This window comes from Pithys albifrons, chromosome 5 (genome assembly GCF_047495875.1).
Source record: "Pithys albifrons albifrons isolate INPA30051 chromosome 5, PitAlb_v1, whole genome shotgun sequence".
In the NCBI taxonomy this organism is placed as follows: Eukaryota; Metazoa; Chordata; class Aves; order Passeriformes; family Thamnophilidae; genus Pithys; species Pithys albifrons.
The window spans coordinates 65,407,571-65,428,664 of NC_092462.1; the positions used below are offsets into that span (position 1 = coordinate 65,407,571).

The 21,094-nt window shown below is 41.0% G+C and overlaps 1 protein-coding gene across 1 annotated transcript; it reads left to right on the forward strand.

Moving 5' to 3' along the window:
• The first annotated feature begins 495 nt into the window (after positions 1-495).
• On the forward strand, positions 496-7,806 carry GPR78 (G protein-coupled receptor 78). Its single transcript, XM_071555234.1, has 3 exons — positions 496-1,222; positions 1,776-1,889; positions 5,849-7,806. The coding sequence occupies exons 1-3, from the start codon at positions 555-557 to the stop codon at positions 6,084-6,086; spliced, it is 1,020 nt and encodes a 339-aa protein (XP_071411335.1). The 5' UTR covers positions 496-554; the 3' UTR covers positions 6,087-7,806.
• Positions 7,807-21,094: the final 13,288 nt, after the last annotated feature.

Consider the following 21,094-nt stretch of genomic DNA (forward strand, 5'->3'; position numbering starts at 1 on the left):
CGCGGACCGCGGCCTGAACCCCGAGCGGCGCGACCGTCGGGGCATCGCCGCTTCAGCACCGCGGACAGCGCACGGCTGAGCCGGCTCCTCCCACCCCCGGCTCCCTGAGCTCCGGCCCCCGGGCTCCCCGGGCCCCCCAGCTCCTGCTCCGATTCTCGGGTACCTCCACCTTCTCTCTGTCTCCCGATTCAGTCGCTGCGTGCCCCGGCGCCCCTGTCCTCGGCTCCGGCCCCACTCCTCCCGGCCCCTGCTCCGCCTCTGCCTGACTCCGCTGCCAGAGAAAACCGGTCCCGCTTTCCCTGGGGTCCTCTCCCCTGTTCCCGGGCCGGACGAGCAGCCCCGCTCCCCTCGGCTTTCTCACTGCACCTTCGACTCCGCTGCCCGCCCTCTGCTCCTCTCCCTACGCCCCGCTGCCCCCGGCGCTGCTCCGCGGCCCCTGCCCCGCCGCCGGCATCATGCGCGGGCGGCCGCGCTTGGCGGCAGGCGAGGCTGCGGTGCCGGTGTGGGTGCCCCCTTCCTCCTGCCCTCGCCCGCTCCAGGCGACCCTCTGAGAGATGGACTTGGCAGGCGTGCTGCTGGCGCTGCTCCTCGTGCTGGTGCTGGTTGTCTCTCTTCTCTCCAACCTCCTGGTGCTGCTATGCTTCGTCTACAGTACGGAGATCCGCAAGCAGGTCGCCGGGGTTTTCCTGGTGAACTTATCCTTCTGCAACCTGCTCCTCACCGTTCTGAACATGCCTTTTACCCTACTGGGCATCCTGAGGAATCAGCAACCCCTCGGGGGCTGCGTCTGCAAAGCGGTGGGTTTCCTGGAAACTTTCCTGACTTCCAACACGATGCTGAGCATGGCAGCGCTCAGCATCGACAAATGGATTGCCGTGGTGTTCCCCTTAAGCTACACCAGCAAGATGCGGTATAAGGACGCTGTCATACTGATGGGCTATTCATGGCTCCACTCCCTCACATTCCCCTTGGTATCCTTGTTTTACTCATGGGTAGATTACAACAGCGTTTATGCCTCTTGCACCTTACACCTGAAGGAAGAGTCGGAGCGAAGAAGGTTTACAGTGTTCACCATTGTCTTTCACTCCACCAGTTTCATGCTGTCTCTGGTGATCTTGTGTTTCACCTATTTAAAGGTGTTGAAAGTTGCCCGGTTCCACTGCAAACGGATAGACATTATTACCATGCAGACTCTGGTTTTGCTGGTGGATATCCACCCCAGGTAATGCTTGCGTGTTCGGATTCACAGCCCCGGGGCGCTCGCGGTAGGTACCCGGGCGGAGGATGTCCTGCCTGCCCAGCACTTCCTGCCTGCCCCAGCCACATGGCGAGCGCTTCTGCCTCTAGTTTCAGATGCTGCTGAGTGCCAGGAACGGTGCCTTGTGCATTTGTAGCCTTCTCTGTTTAAATACTAATCCGTCTCGCGAGTGCTCCCACTTGGCTTGAGCTCCCTTTGAGACGGAAGCACTGCTTGGTGAGTGCGATCGTCCCGAGGCTCGGCCAGACTGGGGCTGACCTCTCCCCCGGGGGGCTGCCCTGCCCCCAAACCGGGGCTGCCCTTCTCTCCCCTGGGGTACTGTCCTCGTTCCACCAGGGGCTGCCTTTCCTTCAGACCGATGCTGCACTCTTCTCTCCGGGAGCTGCCTTCCCCTTTCCTCCCCTTCCCTTGTCAGGCGCAGGGACACTCGGGCGGGGAGAGTGTCCTTCCCTTTCCCTTAGGTTCACATCTCGCCTCCTCCCTTCTTGCCTTAACCCCTCTACTGTTCCCTTCGCAGTGTAAAGCAGCGCTGTCTGAACGAGCAGAAACGGAGGAGGCAGCGGGCTACGAAGAAAATCAGTATTTTTATAGGGTCGTTCGTTATCTGTTTTGGTCCTTACATTATCACCAGGTTAGTATCACTTGCTGGGGTGGGGAACTGTGGGACTGGAATGCCCTGTGATGCGCAGGTGCCAGGGGGTCCTGCAGCTAATGTTGGGGTGCCAGAGCCTAAGGGACACCCAGGGCCGTTCTGAAGGGCAGAACACACGCACACACTAGTACGCACACACTGACACACTGCTTTTACTTGCACCCCCAGCCCCAGCGTGCAGCTCCGCCAGCTTCTGGCTCTCCTTCTCTCATTGCAGCCAGGTCTGGGCGCCTCTGCCAAGAGCAAGAGGCTTTTAGGACAAGTACCAGGAATTAATTACATGCTAGTGGGAGATAAAAGCAGTTTAAAAGACTTGCCTTATTAGCAACACCTCAACAATAGAAAGGAAAGCAGACAGACTTTCCTGATTAGCTTGGGGGGGATCTTTTGTTTGTTTGTTTTAATTTTTTTTTAAGGCATAAGGCCAAGCTTGCTGCTCTTGGAAGCTGAAGTGACATAATTACAATTTGTCCAGGCTGATAATTTGTCAGATAAGCTTTCTGTCTAGAAATAATGTCTGTAAATGTATTGCTAATAGTGCAGCAGGGTCTTGTGATGAGGTTATAAGAGTTATTTCCCAGGAAAAGTAATAATTAGATTATTAAAATGAGTAGGAAACACCACGCTCCTCAACTGGACAGAATTATAGGCATTCATCCTCGGGATTTGCACCTTTTTAAGAGCTTAAGCTAATGGGGTTGTATAGTCTTTATACAATATATGGCCGGGGGGGGGTTATTATTATTTTAGTGAGCTGGAAGCCTATGTAATTATACTGAATCACAGCACCTGAGGATTTAGCCTTTCATCTCTGAACTAATATGGGCTACATCTTTCACAAGTGATTTTTAAAAAATGTTTCCCACTTCACAATGTGTTCAGGACAGTCTAGAAGAAGGCTGACTTCTGCCAAGAAAGGTGCACTAGCCTGCAAAGCCCCCTGGTCACAGCTTCCTCAAGGTTGCTACCAAGTTGCCAGTGTCTGTAGCTACACCAGCTCCCAGAAATTGGCCAGCTTTATTATCTGACCTTACACAGTCACATACATCTAGGCCTTTTAAGGTCATTGTCACTGCTCTTTTCTTACATGAGTGAGGGATAGATTAAGGCCAGTGCACAAAACAGACAATGTTTTTCGATCTTTAGAGTGACATTTATTTCAGTCGCGGTTCACATGTTGAAAGAGATTCCTGACTAATTGCCTGGATAATCACATCTTTTTTTCTGCATTTGGAAGGATTATTACAAATCTTAACATTACATCACAGAGTTTAAAGGTTAATTGATCACTGATCAGTGCATTTTGAGTAATTTTCTATTCGCTTTTGTCATAATCAGAATGTAATTATATTGAGCAAAGGGAATTTTGTCATTTTCTTTCCATCTGAATGTTATCAAGCTCCACAAATTCCTAGCGTGGCCACATTTTTAAAGGTGGAGGTATTTCTCATAAACTTTTGAAATAAAAGCTACTTTCTTCCTCAGACTTTGCATTTGGCAAATATGAGACGATGCATTTTCTGTGTGTGACAAACTGGTACCTCCTGAGTCACTACAGAGGAGGCTGAAGTGGCTGAGGGCTGGTTTATGGAAATGTATGTCAGGCTACAGCTTCTATCTCAGTCACAAGGACTGAGCTGGTTCAGTATTTCAGAAGGGCATCCTAAAAGGCTTTTTATCCCAAGACAAGACAGTAGCAAGATGGCACAACATAAAAGGTGATGAGGGAGGTGAGGCTGGAGGACTTGTTGCCGTGCCTGTTTCTCCTTTCTTTTCCCATTCTGGTTTTTATTGGGGTGGCACCGAAGCAGTCTCTGGGGAGGCAATGTGAAAGACATTCTCCCTGTTTTCTTGCTCTTGGCCTGGTGACTCAGACTCTGTTGTGAGCTAAGTATTTGCTCCTCATTTCAGAAATTTGAATGAGCTTAGGATCGTTAGCAATATATTTGTCTGTTCACAAAAAGCCAACAGATGAATTTCATCTCTTTTGTAATAGCACTGAAAACAAGAACATGATACTAAGATGCATTCAGAGGGGTATTTCTAAGGTTTGTTTTGGCCAGACCCTTTATCTTATTAAAATCTCTGTAATTTCTTGTCTGTTGGCTTCGATGCAATTAAGTTTGGACCCATAATGCATTAATGGGAACGCATAGTAATCCATCTGTTTTCATGACTGAAAGATATCTTAATGTTCTTATTTAGTGTCTTTATAAAAACATCAATTGTGTAAATATCAATTTTATATTGCCTGTATTAGTATGATATGCAGGATGGTATAAACCTAAGCAATTATGTAGCAAGTGTAATTTATTGAGCATTTATTTCTCACAATTTGTGCCTTTATGTTCTCTCTGTTTTGAATTCATTGGAAAATTTTCCAAGCAACTTCAAACAGGAGTCATCTGGTTTTTTTGGTTGGTGGGTTTTTTTTGGTTTTGTTGGTTTTGCTTGTTTGTTTGTTTGGGGTTTTTTTAATGCACTTGTCATAGGAATGATTTCACTTTTACTCATACAAATAAGAAATTTTCCTGTCACTTGTTGCAATGTTCAGTAGCAGTGGTGGTAAGTAAGCTTTTCTGTGAGGAGGGATTGGAACAGCTTCAAAAGTCAACCCCCTGTAATTTGGGAGTTCTACCCTTTGGAAAGAAGACAGAAGGTTCTGGAAGTCTTGAGAAAGCTTCTGATCTTACATCTTCAAACAGTGATGTTTTAGGGTACAGGAAAGGGCTGTTTTCTTTCACTGTACTTTTTTTTCTTCCCTTCTGGAATGAATAGAGCAAAGTATTGTATTGCTCCTGCAAAAAGTTTTACAAAAGATGTACAGAAAATAAACCCTTCTCATTCTGTTCTTTCCACCTTCCTGGAGAGTGTGCCTGCTGCAGATGAACGGGGTGAGACATTTGCTGGAACAGTCTGAAAGATTGCTCTTACTCCTGTGGAAAAATTGTTTAACTTAGTTGTTGTTTCTCCCCCCATGATTAATACATCCCTCTCTGCTGAGGTGCTAAGGCCACTAATCATCCGTGAAGCACGAACAGGGAGATACGGGGCTGGAGGCAGTTGACTGGTCGTATAATGATGATAAAATTGTTGTCTTCTTGTTTTCTTTGGCCAAATTCTCAGCCACCTAAGTGCACACAAAAACTTTCATGGGTAAGTAGATGCAGGTGTGCTCCTAAGCATACTGTGGGATTGCAGGTGCCACTCAAATCTCTCTGAGATACTGCCAGGTTGTTTTTCTAACTACAATTTTCTGATATGCATCTGTGATAATTCACTGCAGTAATTTAATGGGGATTCACTTGTCTGTGTCTAAGGGAATGGATTCAGTGGTCTAGACAAGGTTTCTGGTGTCATTTGAGATGCTACATGTTCTCAAAATCCTTTACCTAGGCTGGCAGATATGCCACAGAACCTAAAGAAGACTCACAGCTTTCAGGAGTACCAGCCTGATGCCAGTAGGATTATACCTAAATGTCTCAAGTGTCACTAAAGAGCTCTACTTAGGCAGCTGAATTCAGTGAGTCTGGATGCCATAAGTCTCCTGTGTCTATCTTAAGCTTGCCATGTAAGAAGCATAGTCAATTATGTCACCAAAACTTTTACCAGTTTACCAGCACAACTCTAAATTCAGAAGGTGAACAATGAACAGCAGCACCTTCTTCTCTCTGATGCACAGAAACATTACTGTTGAAAACACACTTTTTCCCTCTTTCCATAGAGGGAATTGTTTTTGTCTCCCGGTGGCTTTGCTAGGAAAGTTCACTTTGCCTTTCTAGAATGCAAGGAGTAAGTACAGGGCCTTTCTCCTGCAGGGACTGTGTACTGTAAGAAAATAAGTGTTATTTGAAAGTTTCATGAAGCATGAGTTGAGCACTGGGCTCAGTGTGAATATTAACACTTAAGTGTTTCCATTTCTCTTTAATGTTTAACAGGTTGATAGAGCTCCTTCCTTTTGTTACCATAAATTACTACTGGGGAATTATAAGCAAGTGCCTCACCTACAGTAAGGCTGCATCAGATCCATTTGTTTATTCACTTTTGCGTCAACAGTACAAAAAAGTTCTGATCAACATCGTCAACAGGATGCTTAAGAGGGACCTGTATCCTTCATCGGGATACAACAGTTCTCTCGACACTGAAAATGATTACTGCTTGCACAGAACAAACTAACAACATGAAAACATTCCCCTTTGACTGAGACAGGTGTTTGCTGCTGCTGGAAAGCTGCCTTTTTCCTCTTATGCTGACAGTCGTGATAGTGTCTCCAGGGTATGAAAGCTGCATTAATGTGATATATTTCATTGTGGACTTTCATGAAAGACTCTTCCCTGGTCTGCAGCCAAACACAATACATGGCAAAGCCTTGTCCCTGGTTGAATGGTGTTGGCTTGAGGAGCTTTAAGAGAGCCTTTCAAGGCTTTAGAGAAAATTAGGGAGCTTTTAATGTTTCATGTCTGAAGACCTGGCATGTCTTGGAGTGTTTCACAGCAAACACAATATTCCAGTGTCTTCTGGGACCACAGGAATCCCTGGATTGGAAGGAGAGGTTCAGTCTTCTGTCCTGCATGTGGAACTTGGCAGCCCAGGATCTGCTCTGTTAACTTTGAACATTAAAAATGAGACTTTTAATGACTGATTTATTGTACTGGTGCCTCAAATGAGTCAGCACTTTGAATCTGAGATTGTTGTTATTATTATTTATTACTAGGCATCATGATTGTAACATAGCCTTTAGAAAGTGGTACACATATTTGACATGCCAGTATTCTATCAAGCGTAACCAAAGTCCACATATCAGAGTTACTAATATTTAGCACTTCAGTGGTATGTGATTACAATAACTACAGCAACAGTAATGAAGACATATATGGAATTTAGTTAAATAGCACTGTAGTTCCATCACTGAGCTAGTAGACCTATTCAAACAAGCTTTTATTCAGAAAAAAAAAAATCAGACAGTAGAAGTGACAAATACCACTGTGTTTGAGATATATTACTTCAGAAGCTATCTGTTTTCAAAGAAAAGGCTAAAATATATTAATTCTTTTTAAGGGGTATGTAATGTGTAAAATATTCCATGCATTGGTTATATATGGTGAATTGTAATAATATTATACAACATTTTCTTTAACAATGATCAATTAATCTGGTGATTTTAATTGATAACAGATATGCTGCCAAATTCCCAGAAATATAAAGCTGCTTTGTTATTATATGTATTTTTCTTTTTTTTTTTCCTTTTTAAATCTAAACAGGCTTTGGGAAAATGTGGCAATTATTTTTGAACAATATTCCTTTGATGATGTAAGACATTTATTAAAACTGAAAAATTCTATGGCATTCAATAAGTTACTATTTTCTAATTGAGTGCATAAGGGGGAAATTAAAGCACTTCTAAAGTATATTTTAATAAAAATAAAAAGAAAGAAGACAGTAGAGAATTCTTATTTTTATGTAACAATGGACTTGACCCTGTGAAGCATTGAGAACGCTATTTTGGGTCAAACTAGGCATATAAGCATATGATTAGGCACAAATAAAACTTCCTTTGAAGTTAACAGCTGTATTTCCATGCTGAAAATTAAGTACACACTTAACCATTTTGTAAAATCAGTGTTGAGCAGTCAGCACATTGAGATGTTTTTTCCCACCATCTACAGTGAGGAAGAAGAGTGTCTTGTTAATCCCACTGAAGTCAAGGAAAGGTGATGCTGTATTACAGATACAATGTTCTCTTACCTCCTGGTTTTAATCCCTGGGGCCTTTATGATGTGGTGGTTTTTTTTTTCATGCAAGTACCTTGGGCCTCTGTGCTTTGTATCTATAGTTCTGCCTGTGTTTAAATTGAATGTACTATAATGGTTTGTCTTCTTAGTAAAGTATTTGTACTCTCTTCAATTTTCTGTAAATACAGTATTTCAGAAAAAAAAGTTGTCTATGGAATCTTTCTAGTTTTACTATCTCCCTGTCTGTTTCCCCATGCCTCCCCCTCTGCTGTGTCAACAGAAAAACCTGATGATTCAGCCTTTCATTTCAGCTGCAACACAACTCTGGGGGGTGGGAAAAATGCTAAATTTTCAGTAATTTTTTTACCCAGATTTTTGCCAAAGAGTTTTAATAGACTACAGCAACTACCCATGAATAAATATGTTACCTAATGATACCCACCATTGTTAGCTTACCCTTGGTTTCCTAAACAAAATTGTCCTTACACTGAGAAAGGAATATGTTGCATATAGTTACGTGTATTAACGTGTCACCTCCAAGACATACAAATGAAATAGAGCTTTATTATTAAAGAAAATTGTAAAGGAGGAAAAAATAATTAACTTTAAAGCTATTACATTAATAAATTTCTAAAGCTATTAAAATACAAGCTGCATTTTTAAAGTATAAACCAGAACATAGTTAAACTGCTACTTATGCTATTAAGTTAATTAATGTACCTTATTTATGCCACTTGAGGGTGTACACTTTAAAGTACCACTCATCTTTACTAAGCATTGAACACTTCTGGAGGTGCATAAGTCTAGATGAGAAAAAAAAATAGAGCCTGCACTGGTTGCTGCAAAGCATCTTTCAGATTTTGTTTCCACAGACAACTAGGAAGCTAAGGTCTACAGTATGCTGCAGACCAGAAACTGAGGAAGGGCAAGGAGAGCTGTAATGCTCTTGGTGCAGATTTGCAATGAAGATTAAATGCCTCGTTTAGCATTACCAAAAACATCTCCCTCTGCTCAGAGTGGAGGTAATTTTTTTTCCTTTCTCTCTTCTCAGCACCCATTCCCCACCAGAGAAGGGCTTCCAAGCAGGAAATGTTCAGTGACAGGTCTTGCTTTTTTCCCCTGGCTTTCAAATATAGGGAAAACTCATTGACTTGGTGCTTCATTCAACATGCTCTGAGTTATTCAGGGATAGGAGGAGAGAGGGGGAAGCCACACTTTGGCCCCATTTTTTTGGGACGCTGCAACAAGTATCAGAGGATTTAGTGGTACATATATATCTTACATGATGATAGTATTCACTGAAGACTGTGGACTCTTACTGACATCCTGATGTTTTAGATAAAACAGGGGACACACAGTCCTGATGGTAAGGTTTAGTTTGGAACAGAAGATTTCCAACAAAGCTGAATTGTCATATCCAAAATGGCCTCTCGCCATTGACACACTTGCCAACTTGAAGGTAATGCTCTAGGAAACTTCATCTGGAGTTCCTCCCCAGTGGCCTGGAGTAGCTTTTCCTAAGAGACAAGAGTCTGGCAAATAGTTGGCAGGTGTGTTGTGGAGGTAGAAATGCCACAGGTGCAGCAGGAACTGCCTGATACTATGACTTTCCTAGCAGAAGGTGCTTCCAACCCAACCTGGCTGCTCAGAGAAAGGATGGCATGTTGTTAAAAGAGTATGTAAGAAAAGCATTGTTTCTTCAGAGCAGGAGGGCCCAAAAAAAGCTCCTGGGCAGTGGTTTTTCAGCTTTGCAATTCAAATTGACAAAGTCCTCTTCTCTTCTCCAAACTTGCATTTTGTCAGCAGCAACTTGAGTTGGGAACTGCACCCTCCCTGGGTGATATCCTCCACCTAATGGCTGCCAGGATATCAACTCTGCACCACAGACCTTTAATTAGCCATGCAATTGAGCAGACATTGAACTTTAATTCTCTTTTTTAACACCTCCACTAAAGTATTTCCAATCATGATAATTTGGATAATTTCAGGCAAAATCTAGTATGGCTTTTTAATCTGCCTTTTCAGAGAGAGAGAGTCTGTGTGCCCTGTTTCCTAGATGAGTGCACTGACATTCCCTTATCACAGGGTTCTCTTCCAAAAGAAAATAGAAACTATTTTTTTTCCTAGCACCTATGTTGCAGCTAAGCTCTCAGACTGACAGACTGAGCTTCTGAGGCAATAAAGCTAAAGTATTTCTTAGACTGCAGATTCACAAAAGGTTTAGGTATGAGCTGGCACCCAGCCTGCTAAATCCTAACAGAGTGGATATGCATCACTCCAAGTGGAAAAACAGAACTAGTTTTCTTGAGTAGTGTGAGACTGAGAACTTTAGTGCCTCTGAGCCTGGATGGCAGCTGAGCAATGAGGACCTCAAGTTCTGTGAATTTTCACTCCACAAAATCTTTAGCCTCACTGAAGAGCAAGCATGATATTCATCTGGGTAAATCAACACCTAATAAACTTCTACAAATAATCTGTGTGGCTCAGTGATTACTGAATACATATTTACCTTGTGTTAACATGAGTAATGCTGGTATTGAGCTTAAATTTCAGAGCTAATTGCAATGTTAGGCTTATTACCTGGTTAAATAAGTTTACAGTTGGAGTCTATGAACTCAAAGGTCTTTTCCAACTTAAATAATTCTATGAGTCTATGTGAGGATACAAAAGTTCTTTAATGCAAGTGTTTGTATATGATCAGAAAGTGATCATGCTCTTTACAACTCTGGGTTAAAATTTGAGCTCTCTGGGAAATTTAGCAGCATCAAGCCCTGTTGAACAAAATGACCTGTGACAAGATATTCAAACTCATCCAGTAAAATGCTTTAAAAAAAAAAAGTCAAGCCTGAAGCCCAAACTGAAGAGAACTATCCAGTGTGAGTGGGAAGCTTTGACTAAGTCACCTGTAGGGCATATTTTCTGTTGTGCTTAGGGTGGTTTTTTCCCAAAAAGTAATGACATGCACTTGTGCACACAGAATGAACAAGCAACTGTGTGTCTGTCTCAAAAGCACATAGCATATTTCAGGATAGTGAAGAGCAAATGGCTTGTTTGGTCTGGTTCAGGAGGACACCTGGTTTGTGGGAGGTGTAAATTACACAAGTAAATTAGAGGTTTCAATTTTTATTTTTGGAAAGTAGTCCAATTAATATTTAATGGCTCAGCTGGAGACACAGCAGAGATGACCTTAAGAAAGGTTGTAAATATGTGAGTATCTTTCAGTGCCAGAATCATAGGGGACTAAAATGTCACCTGGCACAATATATGCAGCCAAATCCTTCTCTGAGCTGGAGCTGCTTTCCCCTGTGGATTATGAATGTGAAACAGGCCAAATGACTGGTCCCCTTTCTGCATATCCCTGTCTCTTCTCCATTTAATGTCAGATTTTCCTTGCCAGGACCTGAGGGTGCATGATGCAAACTTTGTGCTTCTGCTTTTTTCCATAAGTGAGCAAAGCATGAGCTTCTCCCAGCCAGGCTTCCCATACATTCTCTATGCAAATGTAACATATTGCAAAGCAGGTATGTTAGATGTCATAGGGTCCATATGGTTAAAGGTATTTTTGAGTGTTGAGAACTACAGATCATTCCAGTCCACTGACACCACTTTTTTAACTAGATGCCTTACAATGTTATAAACCATAACTGAAGCTTCTTCATTGCAGTGTACATTATCACAAGAGTGAAAGTTGTTGAGCAGTCCACTATGGACTGTAAAGATGACCCAAAAACCACCAAAACAACTACTTTGGGACATAACCTAAGTTATTTGTTGTGCATGTTTCATACATGTCATCATCCTGCTGTTTGCACGTGTCACATACAGCAAATTTGGAGCAAATTATCCAGCATATGCTTAAGTTTCCAAGTTTACTTTCCTATACCAAATGGATTGAAATCTCCAAATGCTTTCCAAGAAGGCTTAACATGCTTAACACTAGTTATACTTAACTCACTTTCTGAATTTGATTTTTTTTCAAAGGCCTATCACTCAAACTGTATTTCAAGGAAGACTGACCGTAAGTGGCTGACTCATTACCACTTTCTTTTCACTTTTACATTGCCTGCCTTTACATATCCAACCACTCTGTTCTCTTTGCTTGCAGCTGTCAACCGTGATGCACATTTTCAGAATGTTTTCTGAAACCCAATAAATTGCTCAGTGCCCTTGCTCCATGGCATTGGACTGGAGATCAGATCTGTGTGGTTTGTGTGTACACCTTCACAAAAATTTTTAAACATGTTTTAGGTCTTCTGTTTCATATTTGTCCTTTATCATGGGAAAACAAATGTTGATTGGTGACACATGACCTTTATTTTACAAAAGACGGCTGATCACTCCTTTCAGTTGCATAGCTCAGATTGGCTTTCAGCTTGATATCTGGCTTTTCAGCTAATCAGACCCTTAGAGTTATCATTCTTAATGAATCCTGCTCTAGGCATTTGAAATATTTTTTGGGGTTCTCACACAGTAGTCTGAATATTTCATTATCCTTTTACTGGCTCACTGAAAGCCAGAGAAGTACTAGAACTGCTAATCTCAGGAGACCTGAGGCACAGACAGATGAAAGATCACACAGCCAGAAAAGCATCAAATTGTATGAAACAGTTTAGAAGATACTTAGGAATGGAAGACAAGTACTGTCATCCTGCATCTGTCTATTGATCTTTTGTTCATAGTTTCCCAGGCATTTAAAAATGTGCTTCTCAGATACCTCAGAGTAGACAGTGGAGATGAATTTTTGTGAGAAAGATATTTAGGACACAAGTATAGAATGTTCCTCTTCCCATCCTGAGGATCTTGCCATACTAGCACCATGCAAAAAAGGAGTGACAGACACATTTTTGTACTTTTCCAGATGAAGCTGCAGTGGTCTTTTCTTGATGTGAGAGCTCAGGCTGGGATCTCTCTTCTCCTTGGGAAATGTCGCCTTGGCCAGGCTGTAAGTTAGGTAGAAATTTGAGATGCTGTGTATGAGAGAGAGAAGACTCTGTGTACATGGTGGTGAAGTTCAGTAGGTAGGGCACTTATCACAAAGAAGGGATGATGCCTCTGCTTCTCTTCTGATGGCTGCTTCTATCCCATTTATGTACTACATCCCACTCATTCTGTGGGCAGAGGCATTACTGAAGCATAAAATATGTTCCAAGAAAGATACTAACTTCACTGATTTCAGGTGGAGGTAAGCCAAGATTTTGCTTGAAGTTTTTCATCAGTAGAGTCCAAGTCTGAATTTTCAGAATTCTTTTTAAAATATCCTTTAATACCGGCTCACTTAAGAAGTTTACTCACTGAAATAAACACATTAAAAAAAATTGGATTCTTCCATATGCTATCAAACCACATTAACGCAAAATGTAAACTAAAGCGTGTTTTTCTTTAAATGGAAACAAAGATGTCAAGTAGACTGAAAAATGCAGCTCATATGGCTGTAGAGAAGCCTGCACTCCAGTCCTCTTACAGCTGTTTACACCTCTGGGCCTTTTTTCCTGAGCTTTTTCATGCCTCTGTGCATACTGTTGCTGTTGTCCCTCTGTTGGATGCCTGAGGCTTGCTGCGTATCTACAATCACTCCAGCCAAACAAATTTGGCTCTTGTAAGCTCCTTTCTTCTAGACCTAGAGGAGCACAGTGGCAGTGGTTCTGAAAACTGATTCAAATCCAGGATATGTTCCTTCCTTCTTAAACCCCTGGTTAATTCTTACTATTCATAAATTCCCTCCTATTCAATTATTTTCTTCTCTGATCTTAGAGTTGAACAGAGACATGAACAGCAGTTGCTCTTTGCATCTCTGCCAACCTGTCCTCCCCTTGCAACTGCTGAAAGCTCATTCAATTCCTGTGTTCTCTCCATCTTCATCACCCTTGTAAAGTTTCTACCTGTCATCTGTTTTCTCATGTCACCTGAAAGAACGGCTATTCAGACCCCTTCTTTCCTTGATGCATTCCCTTGGGTTACTGTGACAGTGTTCTACCTTTTTCTTTCCTTTCTTTTTTTTTCCTCCCCTCACCCCCCCTCCCCACTGACAGCCTTTCCACTTTTTCATTTTATGCAGCTGAGCAGGATTGCAAAATGCATATTAAATAAACTAGGAAGCGAGGTGTGCCCCTCAATTTTTTATTTTTTTTTTTTTGTGTTCAACAAAGAAGGCAGGTAAAGGAATTAAATCAAGAATCTCACTGAAGCTACTTTATCCCTTGGGATAACAGCCTACCAATTTCTGCAGTCAGTAGCACACAGAGAGTAATAATATGAGTATTGTCACATTCTTACTTTCAGATAAAATTATCAGATAACCATTTATGGATGAATCAAGGTATTCAGCATGAATTCCTCATAAAAATAAAATTATTACTGTTGGAGCTTCAGGAAAACTCCCCATCTGCTGTCCTAATAAACCTTCTGAAGGGAAGATTGGATGAAATGCAACCTACTCCATGTGGATGCATAGTGGGTTTCTCCAGGCTCATTCTGCAATGGTCAAATGTCTGTAATTACCCTGGCATTTCAAAATCTCTGCATCCAATGCTGATGCTCTCAGGTTCAGCCATTGAGTGTCATCCACCTTTAGATTTTCAGTTTCACATGACATGAACCTAAAAAAAAAGCAGAGAAATGAATCCCAGGACCTTTAGCCTTCTAATTTCCCCTACTGCCGTGGCATTGATTTGATGATTCTTGAGGGTGACTGTTGCTTGGCGATCGGAAGCTGAAGAGGACCAATATAAGAAAAAGTATGTAAATAGCTTGGAGATTGAACTTGCCTTCTGGTACAAAGTAGTTTACTTCAAGGAGAAAGAAGGAGTGATGGAGAGTTATGTCTAGCACAATAATCTGCAGGAAAATGAAAGAATTCAGGAATTTCTCTGGGTATCTGTTCTCCAGACTTGGCCTGCTTAATGGTAATTTAAAGGAAGGTCCTGTCTAATCAAAATTTTGACAAGTAAAGTTAATCTTTTTGATGAGGCACTGGTTCTTTTTTGTCCCCTAATGATAGTAAAAGATTAGAGGATAACTCAGTGATATGAACAGTTGAGGGAAGTTAGAAAAATGGAAATTCCCAGTTGTCATAGGGATTTTAGGGTCACTGTAGCTCAGGTTGTTAATAGCACAACTAGTATGGCCAATGACAGTATTGGAGCTGCTAAGGATCTTGCCCTGAAGGCTTGTAGATTGAAGAAACCTCTCCCATAGAGTTCAGTTTGATATGCAGATGATAAAACATGTCTCATACCTGTTCAAAACTTAGCAGTTCTGGATCAGATTCCTAACCAGAACATCATTATGTTATCAGTAGCACTAGATTACTTTACACTGGCAGAGGTTTTAATCCAGAATAGTGGCATTTTAGAAAAGTAGGGAGGAGGATTTGACTGACTGATGAAGCTGTTCCCAGAGTTTAGCCCATGTCTGGTACTGTTCCCATAGTCTAGCCTGTGGCTAGTAATTAAGGCCTATAGCCTTTCTTTTACTCTCCCTACTGCCCTGTGCTTGTTCTCTTGAGTTCTGTGTCTTGGCCTGTCCTGTACGACTTAATTTTTCAGACCCCTGAATATTGAATTAGTCATTATTTAGCCAAGAAAAAAAAACATATTGAGCAGTTCAAATTATTTCTCATGATGAGTCAATGCTCAAGCCCCCTTCCAATTTGTTAATGCTTTTCCTGAAATGGAAACACTCAATGTTTCTAATGTCACTGGATGCACAACTATAGCATGACTGAAGGATGCCACAGTAGCAGTGCTGTGCAAGACTCTGTAGGTCTCTCGCAAACCCTCGGACAAGCCACACGAGGCAGCCCTGAAACAATGTCACACACCACCACCACCCTGCCCTTCTGTTATGACCTGCCCAAAAAAGGGGAGAGTAACCCAGGTTCTTGTTAATAGAACCCTTGGGGTGGATTGGAGTGAAATGACATTGAACGATTGGTGTTTGTAAAAAAAAAAAAAATAAATATATATATATATATATATGTATGGTTTATTTTAGAACTTTTTTTTTCAAAGGAAAACAGGTATGCAGCCGTTTTTGTTGTTATTATCTATAGCAATACAGCAATATAAAAACATAAAAAATAACACTTAACAAAATGTATAAAAAAAAGGAAGAGAAAAAAAGAATAAGAGCAGAAATATATACAGTCACCACTTGCTGGATCCAGTAATGAAACTTGATAGTTTCAGCTTCGATGCCAGTTGGTTGAAGTGGTGGTCCCAGACCTGTCTGTCCAAGTGATGGTGTTGATTATCAGCCTCTTCCCTTCCCTAGAAATCCAGTTTGTAGTTTCAGGTATGCACACCCTTCTGAACCTGGGATAGCTGGACAGTAACACCCCAAGGTAATATTGCAGGCCAAATTAGGAGGTATATTCAGGAAGGGGTGGGCTTCACTGGCTGAGCAGCTGTTTCTGTGCAGTTTGCTACGGTGGACATAAGTCTTTTGGTGATCTTAACAATTTTTCAGCCATTTCAGTCTCTGACATCTCACCAAAGAGTATTTTGTACAACTTAACATTTGAAATAGATATGCATACCTATAAATTAATGACTTTCTTACAAATAAGGGAGAAAGGATGTTGTATATGGCTCTGGCATGAGTTATGACCATATAGATGTTGGTAAAGCTGGGAGAACAACTCTGAGATCAGCTTATTCTCTGTAGGGCAGGCAGACTACTTCTGGTGCCTCTGTAGGGCTGGGTGTTGTGCTGCTGAAAATGCTGGCTGCATGGGATCCTGCATGATCCCAAGGATAGCCTCCAACCTAGTCTCTCCACTTTCCCTATCTAACCAGTAGCTTTGGTGATTGTCCTTTGTGAGCAATTCATCACATCTTTAATCTGAACATCATGAATGGAGCATGCTTGTATACCACAAGCTAGAGATATTTTCTTCCAAGGAGTGTCAGGGAAAACGGACCCTACAGTTGTTTTATATTTGGCGTCTGTAGTTTCCACTGACAAATACTTTGATACATTGCTAGATGTTTTGTAAATCATTTGAATAAAAGAAGAAAATAAAAATTGAACTAAAATGTCTTATCTTTTAAAATACTATTTATTTTCATAGGCTGTGTCACTCTAAAGAGTTAAAACCTTGATACAGAAAACAAGTATTAAGACACTTGAATATTATCATGGCCCTGATATTTAGTGTGATGTAGACCCTCAGTATACTGATATGTAATTCTGAAGTGCCTAAATGCCTTTAAAAGCATTTTATTTTCACTACTTTAAAAGCCTGTTTCTCCTGGTTCAAGTGAGGCCTGGGTCTTGACTTGACTGGTAAGTTTATTTCTGAAAATGAAGTTAAAATCCTCTGAGCTGTCATGACAGTATCATCTGAACTGGCTACTGGTTCTTGCTTTCTGAGCTGAACTCCCAGTTTTCTGGGGTGTGTTAGCCTTGGAGGGCCTGATTTTAGTCTGGAAAGTGCCAAGGATTTGCCTTCAAAGCACTGGGCTCTGTTAAGTGTTTCCCCCACTAGCTATCTACAAACTAAAGCACTCTAAGTCACTTTTTCAAAATGCTTCCCAGCACCTCTGCGAATGTGCAAAGCAAACCCTAGAGAACCTCTTTTGAATGTTTTGGCATTAATGTTCTGTGAGACAGGGAGAAGAGATGAAGTGAAATGAGTCTCAAAATAGGACTGTCAAGTTTTTTTCTGGTAGAACTTACATTAATTTTTAATACTCCATCTGTGATCAGAAGAAAAGAAAGACCTTTAGTTCTCAGCACAGATCTTTTTTGAGCACAAATTTTTCCTTGTAGCTGTTATATATTCAATTCTATGATTCACTGACTTATTTGTATTTCTTTTCTCACTTAATGGCAGAGTCACCTTTGAGCCTCATCTTGAACTAAAACCGCAAAATGCATTACCAGTAACCCCTCAGCAATAATACTGTTTTGCTGCTTTGCATGTGGCAGTAATAAGAAGCAGCCTTTGAGAGGATAACAAGGTCCTTATGTCAGCTCTATCTTTTTAATGATTATATTTAAATAATATTGTGTGCTTATTGCAGGGTTTGGTGATCGGTGCATGTTATTTTGCACATGTTCTCCTGGATATAGAATCATATTTATTACTGTTGTCCCTTTGTGGTCTCATTCCACCATCTGGTGCTAGGTTCCCTTCCAGTTTTTTGTATCACTTGTGCCTTTGATCATGACTGAATTTTAACTAGATATCATTTTCTGCTGTCATCAAAAGAAACTTTTTGAGTGGCTTCATTTCTTACTGATTAACTCAAACAAGCACAGAGACCACATGAAGGGTAAGCTAAAAGAAAGACATGTATTCAGTTGAATCTTTTGGGGACAGGAAGGCCTTGTCCTGTTTTAATTGCATTCTTCTGCATTAGGATAGGATCAGTTCAGTGAATCACCTGGAAGTGGTATAAGCAACTATTTCTGTGGGTCATTGATTTAGTTAATCTGTGACAAGTCAGAAGATGAAAAAAGAATTTAATTATCACTGACAGTACTTGTATTGAATTTAAATTATTTAAATATTTTTCAAGAGTTGTCTTTTTTAACATTTATTATATTTAAGCACAAAGGAAAGAGATATCTGTGACAGTAATATTAATAGTGGGAGAAATAAACTCACCCACTCATCACTTGGTTTTGTTTCCAGCTTTTGAGGAAAGAAATTGACAAAATATGTCAAAATGGCACACGCACATGAAAAAAAAATAAGGACCAATTTTGAAGCCATTTTAGTATGGCTAAACTGGTTCACCTGAAAATGCCCACTAGAGTATTATTCTCCTTCCCTTTGCGAGCTGGTACAAATATGTACTTGGTCAATCATAATTAAAAATAACTGGTAGAGGCTACGGGGAATTTTTGAAGTATTTCAGACATTTAGATAGTTGCAGTCCCTGATCCATTCCAGGTTAAACCTTTAGGGAACAGTGTAGGAAAACATGAAAACTCTTGTTTTTGTGATCTTTTTCTTTACAGTCTCTCCATCAAATTTTCATCACTCAATGTTTATGTGTGGCAGTTTTTAAAGCTTGTTTAATCCTGTGGGTCATAAGGGGAACAATTTGAAAGCTGAGATAAAAGGCACTGCTGAAAAAACTCTCTGAGAAAGTTAAAAGCTCCCCAAGAGAAATGTAGATGGTCCCTGAAGGCACAGCAAAACATCCGAAAATAACTGTTTCTCTTAACAAGTGCAGAACTCAGAATAGTCTGTGTATCTTTAGAGTAAATTAGCCATTTCTTTTATCCACATGCATGATAATTTGAATTAGAAATATTTATTTAGAGAACAAGTCCATTTTCCTTTTTTAACTTAACAGCTAGAAGCTGAGAGAGAAGGCCTCATGGGCCTTTTTCAGATCTCTGCTGTTGCATAAAGCACAATCAGGGCACAGGGAAATAAGGTCTTGCAAAGATAGGTAGAACAGGCTTGTTTTGTTTTGTTTTGTTTTTTAATATTGCTATTGCTTTACAGTATGTTTCTAATTTACTCTCTGTCCTGAGAGCAGATCCTCTTCTCTGCCCTGTTTGGCAGAAACTGAAGAAGGGGAAAAGAATAAATGGAAACCCAAAACACAGAATGGGGATTGTTTCTTCTGTGCAAATGAAAACATCTCCTGGATAAATTTAAACTGCTGTAAAGTCCTAAAACCACACCTGCTGACTTTGTACTGGAGCAAATGTGATGTGCTGCCAAACACCATTCTGCCACCTTCACCTAGAAGGGGAGAGAATAACAAGCCATGAAGTAGCATTTTCATCTGGTCTCTGTTTACCCTTCAGAAGTTACCTACACAGCACTGCTTCTATTTATTGTTCAACTTCTTATCAGTTCCTATTACAGTCAAAATAAAAAAGAACCAGGTAATGAAACTCAGTCCGAGTCTAATATACCCCTCTGCTAAATTTCTCTGACAATAGTAAGAATCATGAGAATGCTACCAAGTTAAATGTGCTGTGTTTAATCCCACTTTGAGTACCTGCCAAGGACATAAAACCATTTTGGTATTTAGCCCTGTCTGAGGATTTCTGGATTACTTCTGTACTGTGGACTGTAGGCTAACAGAAAGGTCAGATCAGGGAAGACACAGTCAGCAACAGTTAGTGAAATTCTTTAAATTCATTGTAGTGATTCAAGTGCACAAGATGAAACCCAGGTGATGTTACATCTGCTTAACACTCTGGGGTTTGTTTGTTCATTTTAAAGATTCGTTTAGAACTGGGATGAAAATATATTTAAGCCTAAGCCAGAACTTGTCAATTCCCTGGAAAGCCTAGAAGATTTACTAAAACCCAGAAACAGAAATAGAGAAGTTGAGAAATCCCTCTATTCCCAACCATCCCTTCCCTATCTGCTTTTAATACTTTTAGGTTTGGTCATGCAACTGTGCAATACCTGCTAGTAGTACCATTTGATTCAGTTAGTGTTAACACACAACCAAAATATTAGAAGGGCCAGTGATACACACAAAGTTCTAATTGTGCGCTGAAAAATAGTCAAACAGGGTAGAAATGCTGGAAATGAGTGAGAAGAGCAGTAGCTGAACTATTGTTCCTCTCAAAAAAGTGTAGGTCTACAGGGGAACCCAGAGATGGCAACCATGCCAAACCTTTACAGAAACAGACACTGAAAACTCTGGGATCAAATCCCTCAGACATGCAATTTAAGCTAAGATTAAGTGAAATAACCCTTCCAGATCTTCTGTTCTCCCTGCCTTAGGGCATGCAAGCATGGAAATATTTATAGATGGTGGTGACAAATTGATAAATTTCCCTTTGTTGTTAATTACCCTAATGTCATTCTTTCCCCTCTATCTGTCCTACTTGTGTTGTAAATTTTTTATCCTGGTACCAAATAGGCATCCTGATTGAAAGGTCTGTGGAGCTGAGAAACAAGGAAGCTTGGAGCTTGCCAGCTATTGAGAGTTTTATTTAATTGGTGCAGTGGAGCTTGTCAAGGTTATGATGTTTGTGGGTGTCAGATTCAGGAAATCAGGACCTGTGGTGCAGTTATGGCTACTCCCAACTGCAGGTTCAGACAGCAGTGAGGATGAGTCCCTCAGTGGCACACATACAATATACGCACAGTGTCAGAAGAGCTGGTTTACCACCAGCACTTACATAAGTCTAAGTACAGAGAGCCCAGTCCTGTTGCTTCTCTTCGGCCATTCAGGATTGAGGTTCACTGGTGAAAACACACATGCTCCCACTCTCTGGGTTCACATATATGCTCATATTCACAGATTCCTCAAATATTAGCACAAGCTCTCAGGTCATGTCTTCAGTCTGGGCCCTTTACCCAGTCACCAATTCACACCTTGAATCTTTCCTGAAAAATCTTCTATTTGTGTGCTAATCCAGACTAAGGCTTGCTAGCAAACTACACACGCGCACACATGGACAGAGGATTATATTCACTTGAGAAATATTAACATATCCAGGTCTCTCCAGCAGCTGATACTT